The sequence below is a fragment of the Artemia sp. Qi Xiang Cuo genome, chromosome 17 (assembly GCF_049724085.1).
Source record: "Artemia sp. Qi Xiang Cuo chromosome 17, ASM4972408v1, whole genome shotgun sequence".
In the NCBI taxonomy this organism is placed as follows: Eukaryota; Metazoa; Arthropoda; class Branchiopoda; order Anostraca; family Artemiidae; genus Artemia; species Artemia sp. Qi Xiang Cuo.
In genome coordinates this window covers 18156231-18172115 of record NC_142810.1, presented here as the reverse complement: position 1 = coordinate 18172115, position 15885 = coordinate 18156231, and the positions used below count along the sequence as shown (strand labels likewise).

At 34.5% G+C, this 15885-nt stretch overlaps 1 protein-coding gene across 2 annotated transcripts in view; it reads left to right on the top strand.

Annotated features, from left to right (window-relative positions):
- The first annotated feature begins 7619 nt into the window (after positions 1-7619).
- LOC148941972 (ubiquitin carboxyl-terminal hydrolase 22-like) overlaps positions 7620-15885 on the top strand; it is a 74655-nt gene continuing 66389 nt past the window's right edge. For both annotated transcript variants that reach the window (XM_089103560.1, XM_089103561.1), the window contains exon 1: positions 7620-7872. In XM_089103560.1, the coding sequence (XP_088959686.1) occupies positions 7753-7872 (120 nt within the window). In that variant the 5' untranslated portion in view covers positions 7620-7752. The remainder of the gene's footprint in view (positions 7873-15885) is intronic.

Here is a 15885-nt window from a genome sequence, read left to right as displayed (position 1 = left end):
AAATTGTAACTGTAAGGGACACACATCCCTCCAAAAACAATCTTACCCCGTTCACCAAAAGCGAGTCGTAATTCTTAGAACATCGGATAAAATGAACCTACCCTACTTCAGTTGTAGCTGCAAGAATCCCTCGGCAACCCACACCCCATCGGCCCGGTAGAAGCCAAGCAACAGTTGTTGTAGAAGATGCAAATACAGTATCATTTCCTAAAGAGGCAAACAATGTTCATACACAAGGTGTTAGTCAATCCCCCATCCCTTGCCTAAGTTTACTTCAACATCCTGCCCTCCAAAAGATTCATCCGAGAGTTGCCAAGAATGGCAAAGACTTGCAACTTATCTCACTGTCAGTCACTTAATTGAGGTTAGTAATGACCCTGAGGAAACCAAAAATATTCTCAAGAAGAAAGCTATCACTGAACTCCTGGATGATGACATCTTACAAACAGCTATAGCTCAACTATCTTCCATAAAAAAGGACATAGATTTCACAATGAAGCTAGTTAAGCCTGTCGACGCAACTGCAAATCCAATCGGTGCCACTGCCCTAGTCAAAAGCATGAAATCTAAGAAAAAAACGGCCAACTTTCCATCCCAGTCCAAAATTACCACCAATGATAATTCGTCGGCTGAAGAAGAATTTCAATATTCAAATCAAGCAAATGATGAAACTCTGAGCACAATGAATATTCAAATGTGTACTATGCAAGATTTTACGTTTCTCACGAATTTATCACTGTGCAATAATGTTGTTTTTAACTATTACGATGATCAAATTAATTTGCCCACCAACCCCTTAGCTAGCCCCGATAGCCCCTTAAACAAAATTAACTGTGAGTATCTCGACACTTTTGATTTTGTAAAAAATGTAAAACCTAAGCGAATGGAAGAGACCAAACTTAATGTAATTTGCTTTAACATCAGAAGCACACGAGACAAGTGGACTAATTTTAAAGATTTAATTTTAATTAACGGTTACTGCCCTTTCGACATAATTGGAATAACGGAGACGTGTCTTTCAGAAATTGAAGATACTAATGAAATTTTCCTTCCTGGGTTTCAAGCTATTCATATTGAAAGAAAATTAACCAAGTTTTCTGGTGGCATTTCTCTTTACATCCGGTCAAGTCTAAAATTCACCAGGCTATTAGACTGTGAATCCTTACTTTCGCAACCTATAAATAATAGATGCATTTATTCAATAATTGTAGACATAAGTGTTGACGACAATTCTTTTACTTTTTCATTGTTTTATAAACCACCCTTATTTCCGACACCTTTCTTTTGTAATCTGTTTGATGATTTTTACTAGTTTTATTAATTTACCACAGAAGGCAATAGTTTTTGGGGGCTTCAATTGTAATTTACTAAATGTTAGCAATAATAATGATTGTGATACCTTCTTTGAAACATTTACCTCAAGTGGTCTTCTTCCAACAACCCTTTTTCCGACTAGAATTGATCCTATGAGGTCTACCGCTACTGCAATTGATAACATTTTTGTATCCACTTCCCTGGGAAACCACCTGTCCTCCAAAATAATATTCTCTGACCTGTCAGACCACTTTCCAATCTATCTCTCCCTGCCCTCCCTACCAACTACTCAACCCTCTAGAACTAATACCCCTACGTCTAATAGAATATATAATATTGTGAATATGAACCGGTTCACGAATCGTTCAAAATCCTTTGACTGGTCCAAAATTTTGGATTATCAGGATGTTAATTCAGCCACAAATGGTTTAACACAGGGAATGAGTGATCTTCTCGTTTAACCTTTCCAGTCCATAAATCAAACCGAAAAACTACCCATATACGCCCCTGGATGTCCAATAGCCTGATAATCTCTTCATACCGTAAAACTGACCTATATAATTTAGCTTGCAAAACCAGTAGCGTTATTCACCCAACTAATTATAAAAAAATACAAAAACTTATATACCAAACTCGTCCGGGAAGCAAAAAAAATTATTATTATTCAAAAATTATTCACTGCAAAGGTAACTTGCAAAAAATTTGGTTCACAATAAATGAAATTCTTTAAAAAAAAAAAGGTAATGCAAGATCTATACCTATTAACCTTAAGGACATCAGTGACAGATTAATTGATCCAATTTCAGTACCGGATGCTTTTAGTAATGCCAAGACAGATTTCAATAAAAGGCTTTTAATAAAAGCCAAGACAGACAGATTTCACCAATATTCCAAATGCTAACTTCTGTTCCCCCTCCGAGTCAGTACACCCTAGCAAGAATCCCAGATCCGTTTTTTTCTCTCCGACTGATAGTAGAGAGGTGCTTCAAGTTATCGAATCTCTCTCTAATAGTAGTACACCTGACATCTTTGGCATAAGTAATAAGCTTCTTAGGACCACATCTTCCTATGTTTGTGAACCTATTGTGCACACAGCAAACCTGTCTATGATGGAGTCTTCCCAGAAATATTTATATCAGCAATTGTTATCCCGATTCATAAAAAAGGCGATTGGTCTGAGATAAGTAATTATCGTCCAATCTCACTTCTCCCAGTTATATACAAAGTGCTCGAGAGAATTATCTTCCGACGTCTTTCTCCCTTTTTTTGCATTAATCCTTCAGATTCGTTGATTTCTTCTCATCAATATGGCTTCCGTTCCAAATTTTCAACTGCTCATGCAATAATCGACGCCACACAGTTTATACGTTCCCAACTTGACCTTAAGAATACTGAATTGAGCTTATTTCTGGATTTTTTTAAGGCCTTTGACATGGTTGATCACAGTGTTTTATTAAGTAAACTCAAGAACATAGGAATTCGTGGAATTCCTTTCTCATGGTTCGGCTCTTATCTCTCTGGTAGAGTACAGAGTGTGAGTCTGGGCGGCATGACCTCGCATCCCCTACCTGTCTGGAGGGGCGTCCCGCAGGGCTCTGTTCTTGGTCCAATACTTTTTCTCCTTTATATTAATGATTTGGTTACGGACCTGGGTCCATCAGTGCACCCAGTACTTTTTGCTGACGATAGCAATTTTTTCATCACCGGCCCTAATTTACCATCTTTCGTCACCTCTACTCAAATCCTTCTGAATAGAGCACAGGAGTGGTGTCTCGTTAACTGCATGACCATTGACAGCAAGAAAAGTCAGGTTGTATTATTCCGAACCCCTTGGAAAAAAATGAAGCTCAGCAAGCACTTGGCCTAAAATATTCCACCAACCTCCTCCCGCAGGTCGAAGTTGCCAAGTTTCTTGGTGTCCACATAGACTCCTCCCTATAATTTGCAACATATGTTTCCTACATCAGAGCCATAATCTTGCGACAGGTAAGTATGATTAATCGTGTGAATAATTTTCTTCCTCCTGATATCCTTATCACCCTTTATTACTTTTTTATTTACCCAAATATCTCATAGTGCGGATCTGTTTGGGGCAACACTTATCCTTCAGTTACCAATAAATTGAAATCTGCCCAAAACCGAGCCATCAAAGCAGTTTTTCGACTATATCCCACCCAGGACTTGTACTCTGATTTTGGTATTATCCCTTTTGAAGAATCATTAAAAAATTAAATCTATCCTTTGCATACTCCCCTTACCATAAAAATCTTCCTCCCCAATTATTATCTTATTTTAATTGTAATAATTCTGAAGGCCTCTGTCTCCTTTCATCCAACTGTTTCTTTATTGTCCCCAAGTGTGTCTCTAGCTCCACCTAGTGATCCCTTATTTATAAATCTATACTTCACTGGAATATAATACCCTCCAGTATCGAGCTATCCACAAGTTTTCGCACGCTGTATAACAATGTTACTAAACTTTGATATTATAATTCCCTAAATTTTAATCAATTTGCTTTAATTTACCCGTGTTTTCTCTTTCTTTTTTCTTTTTTTTCTCTCTTCTTAATTTTCAATTTTTGTTGTTATGGTCCTCAACAAGTTCGCTTCCAGGATCCTTATTATTATTGATGTTATGTTTCATTTTTATTTGAATAAATTGAATTGAATTGAATGAGTCTGAAGTGGCAGTTACTCGGCTAGGTATCGTCGTAGAGGGGTACATATTCTAGGTTGAAATTGTACTAAGCAGATCTGCCGAACTGGAGGACAAAGGAAGAGTTAGATTAATATTGAAGTCTCCCATTAAGATAGCTTCGTTCCCTTGTTTCTCCAGCATACCAGTTATTTGGCTTAAATTTCCCAGGAATGCAGAGACGGATCCTGCTGGTGGAAGGTATACTTCTCCAACTGTTATTCTCTTTTGTGAAGGAAAGGATGTTTCAAGGAAAAGTGATTCATAAACGCCTTCGACGTTCTGAGTTAAGTCTTTACTAATACTAACTGAGTAGTCTTCCCGTGTGTAAATAGCTAAGCCCCCCGTACTCATAGTCGATCTGTGCCAAAAATGGGAAGTGTATCCAGGCATTTCCGAAAGGGTATCTGTTTGTCCTGTTAGAAAAGTTTCGCGAAGTCTGGTTACGTCTGGCTGTAACCGTTGGCAGAAAATCATTAGATCAGAAAACGAAGAGCATAATCCTTCACAGTTCGGTTGTAGAACAGTAAGCTGAGACTCAGAGCGCCCCCTACTTAAATTACATACTTCTTGATATCAGCTTCTAGGAAATTTACTCTTATCAAATAACGGAGAATCTGATTCTTTATTAATTTCAAAATCAAAATTTTTTAAAATCCAAAAATTTCTCTTCTAGCTCTGTTAATCTAGCATTACTTTGGCTAGTTGATGAGGAAGCGTCCCCTGGGAGATTAGAACAGAAATTCATTACTTACCAACATACTGAGGAGAGGCAATGGCTGTACATTTGAGAAGAGCCACAGACCATTCTGAAATTTGCGCAAACCCAAACTTTTTTTTATTGCGCTAAAAAAGGAAAACAAAGCAACAACACACGAACAGGAAAAGCACCTAAACTTAAAAAAAAAAAAAACAACTTCAAGATTATGCAAGCGGCAAATTACACATAAACACTGTCTGGAGGTACAGTTATAACACTTAATAATTTGTATTTTTTCATCTAATTTACCAATATCTAAAATTTACCAACATTCTCATCTAATTAATACTTACACCAGTACTATAATTGCCCATGATAATACAAAAAATATAAATAAACAAAAGAACTCGATGCGTCCGAGTCAGAATCATTTGCATTATCTGAGTCCGAGCCAGCGCAAGGAAGCTTGAGAGGATCGTAGCAGCCATCTAGAAACTTTGTCTACTGGGCCGTATTTGATTTCTTAGTTTCTAGCCAAAGCTTGATTCCTTTTAGAATCAGACACGTTTCTGCTACTCTCTCACTTGCTAATCTTGAATTTTGCAACTTGTAACCAAGCGATAAAAGTTCTTTACGTTGTTACGCGAGATCAGCTGGTAAGTCGACAGATACAGTCAAACCGATTTTCTAAGCTTACCACACTCTTTCATTATTTCTGACTGGTCGAGATTTTCAAGGCTAGCAAAAATCGGACCAGCAGAATTTTTACGTTGCCTGCTATTTCTCAGTGTCAGACCACTAGAACTAGACGACTCAGTGTTTGACGGTTTCTTTGAGATACTGCATTCCACATTTAGGCGTATCTGGGTTGCGGTAGCTATTCCAAATTTTGACTACAAGAAACCGAATACTTTCTGACGGAGATCATCGTCTACTGAAGATTCTAGGCCGTGGATGACAAGATTCTTCCTTCTGGAGTAAAATTCGGAGCGAAGAGCAGTCGATTTCACTTTTACATGCTCAGATCTAAGCAGCCCGTTTTCGACCTTAGAAGCTTATTCTCTTGCTGAAGCTTATTTATCTATCATTATCAAAGTCCAGATAATTCAAAGTCCAAAAACAAAATTTTGACCTTTCTCCAACACTAAATATTCTTGTTCTATTAAAATTCTTGACGAAAAATTAATTATACCTGGTCCAAGAATTGACGGAGGTGTGATATTTTATTTTCAGACAATTTCGAAGACTTTTTTAGTTGTCTTTCTCTGAAGTGGCGAAAGTGCTGATTGAAGTGATTTTTTGTTGTTTGTTGAATGCACTAAAAGTCAATTGCGCTAACCTTGTTTAATATTTGATTTTCCTGGGAAAGTTTATCTATCACTATCAAAGCTCTTTTTCTAATTTCATCCTCAATAAGATGATTCAAAGTCTTGAGTTGTAAACTTCATTTTATTTTGTTCGATAATGTCTTTTTGATTTTTAGGGACCATGGTCCCTAAAAATCATGGTCCCTAAAGAAAATTTTCAGGGAAACTATTGAAATTAAGAAAATTTTATTTAAAAACCTAGTTCGGAAAAGAGATGCGGGTGAATTTGTCAATTTATAATAATGCACCAAGGTCAGATAAAGCAAGATCAATTTCAGCCAATACTTTTGACCTCTCAGGAAGTCAAGATAAGTTCACTAAATACTATGTAATTATTTATTTTGTATATACATCTTTGGTTTTGTTTGCTTTACTTTAGTATATCCACTGATGACAGTTACTGTATATGTAATCGAAATATTCAGTATTTTGATATTTTTTTTTTCACTGTCCACTAAAAATATTTATCCCTATTTGAACTGTTATTTGTCGAAATATTTTTTATACAGATATTTACACATATGAAAAAGCTTATGGCTTTTCTTAGTTTGAATAGTAAGAGAAGAACCACGTGTAAAAGTCAGTCAAATATGGTACCATACCCCAAAAAAGCAACTTTTTGAAAGATTCTTGCGTCATATTATATTGTCAAAAGATAATTGTGTTGCATCATCATACCTATGATGATTTATTTTACATATTTTATTTACTATGGGCTAGAGTTGGATCTTTACTATAATTGACATTAGCATTGATTTTAACGTATAATTCACTTAATCATCAATGCTGTCTCTTGTATATTGCTAATACACCCTTAAGACTCCCTTCACTCACATAGTCTGTTTCTATTTAGTTCCATATCCCATTCAATCTTCCCTGAAAGTTTCACCTTAATACCTTTAACCATAGAAGTAACAGTAGTAGTAGTAGCAGTAGCAGTAGTAGTAGTAGTATTAGTAGTAGTAGTAGTAGCAGTAGTAGTAGTAGCAGTACTTGTAGACCCTAAGAGTAGCAGTAGTAGTGGTAGCAGAAGTAGTAACAGTAGCAGTAATAGTGGTAATAGTCACAGCAGTAGTAGTAAAAGTAGCGGCACTATTAGTAGCAGTAGTTTTAGTAATAGCAGTAGTATTCATATTTGGTTAGTTGGTTAGAGTATTTTCGTTAGTTCAATATCTCCATCAACATTTGCTGAATATTTCAACTTAATACTCTATGTGGTTCCCTAGACATTGTTGATATGCCAATTTGATAACTCCCAGGCGTATTGTGTGTTTTGATTTCAGTCATCATTCCCCTCAAAAGTCCTTGACAGTTTATTTAAATAAACTAAGCCTTGATGTTTTTCTGCACTTTACCAGGTGTGTATTATTTTACAAGGTTTCATAGGTTTACAAGGATTTTTGGAATTTTTTCTTTGTAAGAAACTCATTTCGATGTTCAAGCCGTGTTCAATAAATTTCCACCCGCTAATGACAAATTTGAAATAAAATTCTAGATGGCTCTACTATCTTTTGCAGCTTTTGTAATGTTCATTACAGAAGCAGTCTGAATCAAAGAGAATTGGGTCTGAATGTTAAATAATTATAGAAATTTAAAAGTAACGTCGTATGGAATAAAGCTGCTTTCTTCAGTTGCTTATGCAGGCCTGAATAAGCTTCTGAGGTGAAATATTAAGACATGAACAATAATGGTTGCACACATTTGAATAATTTCAAAGCAGTTAAAGGAACACAACCTTACAGGCTTGTTCATGCTTATTTTGTTGCATGTCCGTCAAAAGAAGCAAGACAGCGGAAGGTAAATTTTTCCAACCATGGTATTAGTTTGTTTTCTGTTACTTAATTTAGCCCAAGTTAGTTAATTTTTTCCATAACTTAACTTTATAAAAGCCTCTTTCAGTTTTAAAAAGCCTAGGTGGCAAAATCTTGAATGTTTTTCTGAAGTCTCTCATTCAAGATTTAAGAGGGTAACAGCAGAGTTACCCACCTTGTTATGAGGATATGGGGTAAAAAAATTTTACAAGGGTTGTTGCCATCTTGGTATGTAGCCTAGTTTAATTTGAAAAATAAAATTATTAGAAATGAATCCAGGATCTAAAATATACTTCTGGAGGGTGTTTTCAAGCTATTATTTCTACCCTTTCCATTTTGTAGAGCTTAGAAGATTGCATAGAGGGGTAAAATTCTAGTTTAGGAGCTTTTTGCTATTTTGGCAAGTATTTGAGTTAAGGGAATGAAAACCTCAGGAATGTAGGCTACCCAGAGCAGAACTTCATAAATTGCCCAGGAAGTGGAAGGAAGGAAAGAATATGAAAAGATTAAATTATTAAAGCACTTTGTTAAATTTTGATTTTCTTGTGTTTATTAGTTTAAAAGTTTATATTAAGGTATTTAAGCCTTTTTTCCTTCTCTTCTTTTCATCTTGTGACTGGTAGTGGGAAATTTCTCTTTCCTGGTATATCTGTAGTGCTTTGAAAGCCATTAGAAATGTCTGACCCCCCTGATTTAGGAGGTACAGCTTCATCTGCTGTTATCACAGTTGAAGACAATGTCATCAGAGTCTGATCAACAAACACTAGGCAGCCTGGTCCCCTCAATCCCCCATTGGGGATAATCATGAAAGCAATCATGCTGTTAAGAATGCAAGTTAAAGACTGCCAAAAGGACTCAATATTGGTAGGGTCAATTAATAGTGCTAACTGTTTTAAGATCAAGGATCAAACAGTGCTGAACAAGGTTCTGGAGATAGGAAAGCTAGATTTGGCTGATGATCTAATGTTAACATTTTCCTTTGAAAAGGATTTCCCTGTCCAAAGTTCACAGGGATTGCACTCAAACCTCCCCAAAGGCTACATGCCTTAGGGGCTTGTCTTTGATAAGGGTATTTTTACACTTGAGACTTTATTAGAGAAACTTAAGGACCAAGATATAACAAGTACATCCACTCTTTGGTTAACATACATCTGAAAAGATGAATGTTTTATCATTACTCCCTCACTTGACCTCCTTGAATTTATTTCTGTTCTGGGTATGCCAAAAATGGTTATGACATATATCCCCCATGTCATGATCTGCAATCACTGCCAAAGACATGGCAACACTGCCAAAGTATGTTAGAGTAAACCTAGATGTTTAAGGTGTGCCAATAGCCATCTGATATCATCTTGCCCTATTAAAAGAGACAATAACTCACTAAGTGCCCTAATTGTCTAGATAACCATCATGCTAAAGACAAAGCATGTCCCATCACAAAGAATGTTGAAAAAGTTATTGTTAAGGCAGTAGAAGAAAAAATCACCATTGGTGCTGCAAAAAAAGTATGCAGATATCCTTAAATCAAGTACACAACTGGAAGACTTGGCTCCAGTTTTTTCTAATGAAGATTTCCATCCACTTTTAACCCCCGAAACCCCTACTCTTACCCCAATCATATCTATACAACAGAGTCATAGAACCCCTTATTAAGAAAACAGTTGATGATATTTTAATTTAAAGAATTCCTGAAATGATCAATTCATTTCTATCTACAAAATTTAAATAAATTTAAGGTTCAATCTCAAGTTGTCTTTAAAAAATGTTTCAGGATCTTAGTTCCACACATGCTTCATCTAATAAAATTGTTATAGACCCCTCTCCAAGTCATTCTATTTCTGAGGATGACTTGAAATCAATTGATTCTGTTCCAACCTCAAATTCACCTTCAAAATCATCATCAGGAATCACAAAAGACCTTACCTCAACAAAAAATCAATTCTTCAAAAGATTTGCAAGTGCACTCTCACCAATTTCAAAACAGAAATAAACTAAAAACAACCAAAAATAACCTTTAGCACCAAAGACAGTACACAATTTAAAATGAAAATATTCCAATTTAACACAAAAGGTTTACCCATTGATCCTCTTGGTGAGTTGAGAGGTTTTTGGATGTTGAATGCCCAGAAATTGTATACATCTAAGAATCTCATTTGTCCTCTGGTTGAAAGTTTAATATTAAAAATTATTCAATATATAGAAAAGATAGGGATCATAGTTTCTCCTCTCAAAAAGGGGGAGGTCTTTTAGCACTTGTGAGAAACGATTTGATCAGTTCAGTTGCTAATGTTGATGTCCAGCCATCTATGGAAGTACTAGTTACAAAAGTTGAGATGGATAATCTGCCTCCTCTCTCAGTTGTTGATTTATATATAAATCAACCTTCTTTCAATAATCCTGCTTTTACAAAACTATTAGACCTTTCCTCAAACCAACTAATACTTGGAGATTTTAATCTTCATCATCCTTTGTGGGACTCAACCCACCCAAGAGACCCTCAATCATTGTTGCTATTGGTTTCAATTTCTGTCAGTCAACATTCCCACATGCTAATTAAACTCAAGAACTTGGGAACTTCTGTGTATTCCTTCAATGGTAAAAATTCAACCATTGACCTTTGTATTGTTAGTAGCAGACTATTTGTTTATAGTAAGGTGACCAAGTTCCCTGATAATCTTGGTAGTCAGCACTATCCAATTATTACAGAACTGTCTAAAACCTAAAAGACCAGTTCTCTCAAAATTTGACTGAACTTGTTAATGCTTAAAGTATTGTCCATGGTATTGATAATGTTAACAGTATTATTTTAGTTTTCAGACAACACACCAGCATGTGCATGAAATTTACCCAGCAAAACCTGGCCAATGCATAAGAGTTTTTAGTTTTGTTAAAATGGTCTACCAGTTATGGAACCCCTTGCCAGATGACCTTGTTTGTGCTGAAACTTTGTTGTTGTTTAAGGAAGGTATTGTAGGTAAACCATTTTACTCAGCACAGTATATTGAAACATTTTCTTAGAGGTTGTTGATTCAAATAGAATTATTTTTCATGTTTTCTTTTTCTGTTTTAGTGCTGTTTTCTTTTCTTTAGTGCTAGCAATGGTTTCTTTACGCTTATTGTCATTGTTTCTATTGTATGTTGTTCATTTGTTTTCTTTTTGTTTATTATATTATCTTTAATTTCTTAGACCACACTGCTTTTCCATTTACAAAAAATTAAGCAAGAAAAACTGATTTTAATTTTTATAAAGCAGTGAATACAATAAAATAAACACTTAATTAAACAAAAATACTCAGAATATTTTGGCCCCATGTCCCGGAGCCTTTCTCAATGGAAAAAAAAGAAAAAAGAATGAAACAAAAAATGTTCTTTTTAAAAACCTTAACTTACATCAAAATAATAACATACTCATCCCATAAAGAGAAAAAAAAACAACAAAAGAAAAAATATAAATAAATAGGAAACAAAACTCACATATTAAATAAACACTTCCATTCACTGACATATAAACAAAATCGAATGTCTGTATTGATTCAAACATGCCTCCTCACAGTATATAAATGGAAATCTATCTAAAAATGAAGAATATATTTATCCTTAAACCAAAACAATAAAGGTCAACTAACCTCTGGCCCATAACCCCTAATTAAATCTCACAAGTTAATCAATTAATGTTTGTATTATAAATCGAACGGATTCTTTTGCTTGCAAGCTTAGCTGCAGTTTGTTTACTTTTCCCAGCATTTAACCCATTCTGACCTTTGTTTGCAAGGTCATCTTTCATTTCAGAACTATTATTAAAATCAGTACTGGTTGAAAATCTTGCCTGCTTTTTAATTAAACTATTATAAATTGAATTGATCCTAAATTCCCCTTCATCTTTATTGATACTAATACCCCCATATATTATCTTTTTTATTTGTATAATTTCCCTGAAGCTTTGTAAAAGTCCTACAGACATATTGTATTTCTACACTTATAAGTTTATCTTTTAAGAATTATTTACACTTATAAGTTTTTCTTAAAAGATAAACTTATAAGTGTAGAAATATCAGAAGAATTTAGATTGTTTAGTTTTGATATAAAATCAATGTGTACGTATATTTCTTTTGATAAATCGTTTAGTATTTTATCCAAAAAACTTGAGGAACATAAAAATGAGATAGAAGAATTATCTCTGGGAATCGAACTGGAAACTATATTAAATTTAGTTAAAATAACTAGCAGGTATAGTAATTACTTCACGTTTAGAGATAATTTTTACCATCAAATTAGGGGATTGGCAATGGGAGGGCCTTTAAGTCCGTTGTTAGCAAATATTTATGTAGAGTATGTAGAAAATTTAGCTATAGAAACATATTTAAAAAAAAAATTTTGGGGCAGATATATGGATGATATTTTAGTTATTTGGAATTATGGGGAATCACAAATTGAAAGTTTTTTGGAACATTTAAATAATCTGGGAGGAGAATTAATTTTTACAATTGAAAAGGAAACAGAGAATAAGTTACCATTTCTAGATATTTTGATCCATAGAAATAATAACGAACTAGCGTTTTCAATTTACCATAAACCAACTGATAACAACTGTTACTTGTCTTTTGCATCAAATCATCCAATCCACGTATAAAGGGGTGTGGTTATTTCTTTAGTGGATAGGGTATTAACGCTAGTATGCCCATGATACATAAGCAATTAACTAATATTTATTCAGGATATTTTAGTACGCAATGACTATAAAGAAAATATGATATCTCAAATAATTGAAAAAAGGAAAAAAAAGTTGATAAAACCGGAAATATTGAAAGAAGATAGGTCAAATCAAGAAACAAATTACATAACTTTGGCTTTTATCCCAATATTGTCACAAAAATTAAGAAGAGAATTAAAAAAACATAATGTAAATACAGCATTTAAAGCAGGACAAACTATAGGCTCGTTATTAAATTAAGTGAAAAACAAGGTACTGAGAAATTTGCAAAAGGGAGCATACAAAATTCCATGCTCTTGTGATAAATTGTATGTGAGAATAACGCAACAGATCCTAAGAATTAGGGTCTAGCAACACAAGAATGCCATAAATTGCTCTCTTTAAAACATAATAAAACACCACAAACGTTGGAGTCAGCTGTTGCAGAACATATATATAATTTTCCTCATCATAGTATTTTATTTCATCAAAGAAAAATAGTAGATACGTCTGTAGGACTTTTACAAAGCTTCAGGGAAATTATAGAAATAAAAAAGATAATTTATGGGGGTATTAGTATCAATAGAGATGAAGGAGAATTTAGGATCTATTCAATTTATAATAGTTTAATTAAAAAGCAGGTAAGATTTTCAACCAGAACTGATTTTAATAATAGTTCTGAAACGAAAGATGACCTTGTGAACAAAGGTCAGAATGGGTTAAATGTCGGGAAAAGTAAACGAACTGCAGCTAAGCTTGCAAGCAAAAGAATCCGTTCAATTTATAATTCAAACATTGGTTGATGAACTTGTGAGATTTAATTAGGGGTTATGGGCGGGGGTTAGCTGACCCTTATTTTTTTGGTTTAGATATAAATATATTCTTAATTTTTTGATAGATTTCCATTTATATACTGTGAGGAGGCGTGTTTGAATCAATATAGACATTTGATTTTGTTTATACGCCAGTGAATGGAAGTGTTTATTTAATATGTGAGTTTTGTTTCCTATTTATTTATATTTTTCTTTTGTTTTTTTTTTCTTTATTTGCTTAGTATGCTTTTATTTTGATGTAAGTTAAGGTTTTTAAAAAGAACATTTTTTGTTTAATTTTTTTTTCTTTTCTTTTTTTTTCTGTTGAGAAAGGCTCCCGTACGTGGGGCCGAAATATTCGTAGTATTTTTTTTTTATTAAGTTTTTATTTTATTGTATTCACTGCTTTATAAAAATTAAAACCCGTTTTTCTTGCTAAATTTTTCGTTATATTGTCTTTGTGTTACAACAAGCACTAAGTGCTTACCATTTTGGGTGAAAATAAAAAAAGTTAAGTAGGGCCAAAATTAGTGGTGAGGAAAGAGTTAAAGAGAGATAAGCAGAATATTTTGAAAATCTGCTAAGCCATAATAAAGTTGCAGGAAATGATATAGAAAAGAGTGAAAACTTTTAGGAAAACTTTGATTAAACCCTACTATAAGAAAGGTGATATGAGTTTGGTAATTATAGAGGCTTTATGATGAGAAACCTTTATGATGTTTAAAACCTTAACTTACATCAAAATAAAAACATACTAAGCACATAAAGAAAAAAAAAACAACAAAAGAAAAAATATAAATAAATAGGAAACAAAACTCATATATTAAATAAACACTTCCATTCACTGGCGTATAAACAAAATCATATAGAGGCTTTATGATTTTATGATGATTTTTTAGACTTAGAGATGTTGTAGATAAGGTTTTAAGAGAAGAATAGGTTGGTTTTAGGAAGGGGAGAGGATGCTTCAAATAAATATTAACTCTTAGATTAACCCCTCCCCAATTCCTTTCCCCCCCAAATACATCTGATAAAAATTTTGAGATAGCCATTTTGATGAATATAATTCAAAGATGAATTAACAAAGCTCCGGAGTCGACGCAACCCCCAGGGGCAGGCGTTGTTAGTTATACCCTGGGGGTAAATATGGTTCTCATAGAAGGGATGCTTGTATAAACCTCAGAGAGGGCACATCTGATTGGAAATTAAAAGTTCTAGTTCAGATTTTAAGAGTCAAAAGAGATCAGAGGGCAACTACCCTCCCCCCACACACGCCCTCTTTTCCCCAAATGCATCAGATAAAAATTTTGAGATAGACATTTTGTTAAAATAGTTCAAATGTCAGATAACAAAACTCTGATGACGACACAACTACCCAGGACCCTGGGGCAGGCGTTGTAAGTTATGCCCTGGGGGCATATAAGGTTGTTATGGAAGGGATGCTCGTATAAACTACAGAGAGGGCTCATTTGACTAGAAATTGAAAGTTCTATTCACTTTTTAAGACTTAAAAGTGATCAAAGGGCAGCTAGCACCCCCCCCCCCCCTCCCACGCCCTTTTTACCCCAAAATACATCAGATAAAAATTTTGAGGTAGCTGAAGTTTGTTATAAATAGTTCAAAGATCATATAACTAAAACTCCGGGGGTCAACACAACCACCCAGGGCCCTTTTATTGCTTGTATAAACGTTGTAAGTTATACCCTAGGGGCAAATATGGTTCTTATAGAAGGGATGCTTGTATAAAATTCAGAGAGGGCACATTTGATTGGAAATTAAAAGTTCTAGTTCACATTTTAAGAGTCAAAAGAGATTAGAGGGCAACTACCCTCCCCCTACACACGCCCTCATTTTCCCCAAATGCATGAGCTAAAAATTTTGAGATAGACGTTTTGTTAAAAATAGTTCAAAGGTCAGATAATAAAACTTTTATGACAACACAACTGCCCATGGCCCTGGGGCAAGCGTTGTAAGTTATGCCCTGGGGGTATATAAGGTTGTCATGGAAGGGGTGCTTGTATAAACTACAGAGAGGGCTCATTTGACTAGAAATTGAAATTTCCATTTCACTTTTTAAGACTTAAAAGTGATCAAAGGGCAGCTAGCACCCCCCCCCCTCCCATGCCCTTTTCCCCCCTAAATACATCAGATAAAAATTTTGAGGTAGCTGTTTTGTTAAAAATAGTTCAAAGATCATATAACTAAAACTCCAGGGGTCAACACAACCACCCGGGGTCAGGCATTGTAAGTTATGCCCTGGGTGTAACTATGGTTCTCATAGAAGGGATGCTCATATAAACCTCAGAGAGAGCTCTTTTGATTGGAAATCAAAATTTCTAGTTTGCTTTTTCAGGGTCAAAAGAGATTGGAGGACAACTGCCCCCCCCCCCACGCCCTCTTTTCCCCAAATGCATTAGATAAAAATTTTGAGATAGATTTTTTGATAGAAATAGTTCAAAGATCATATAACAAAAACTCCAGGATCCATACAACCTCC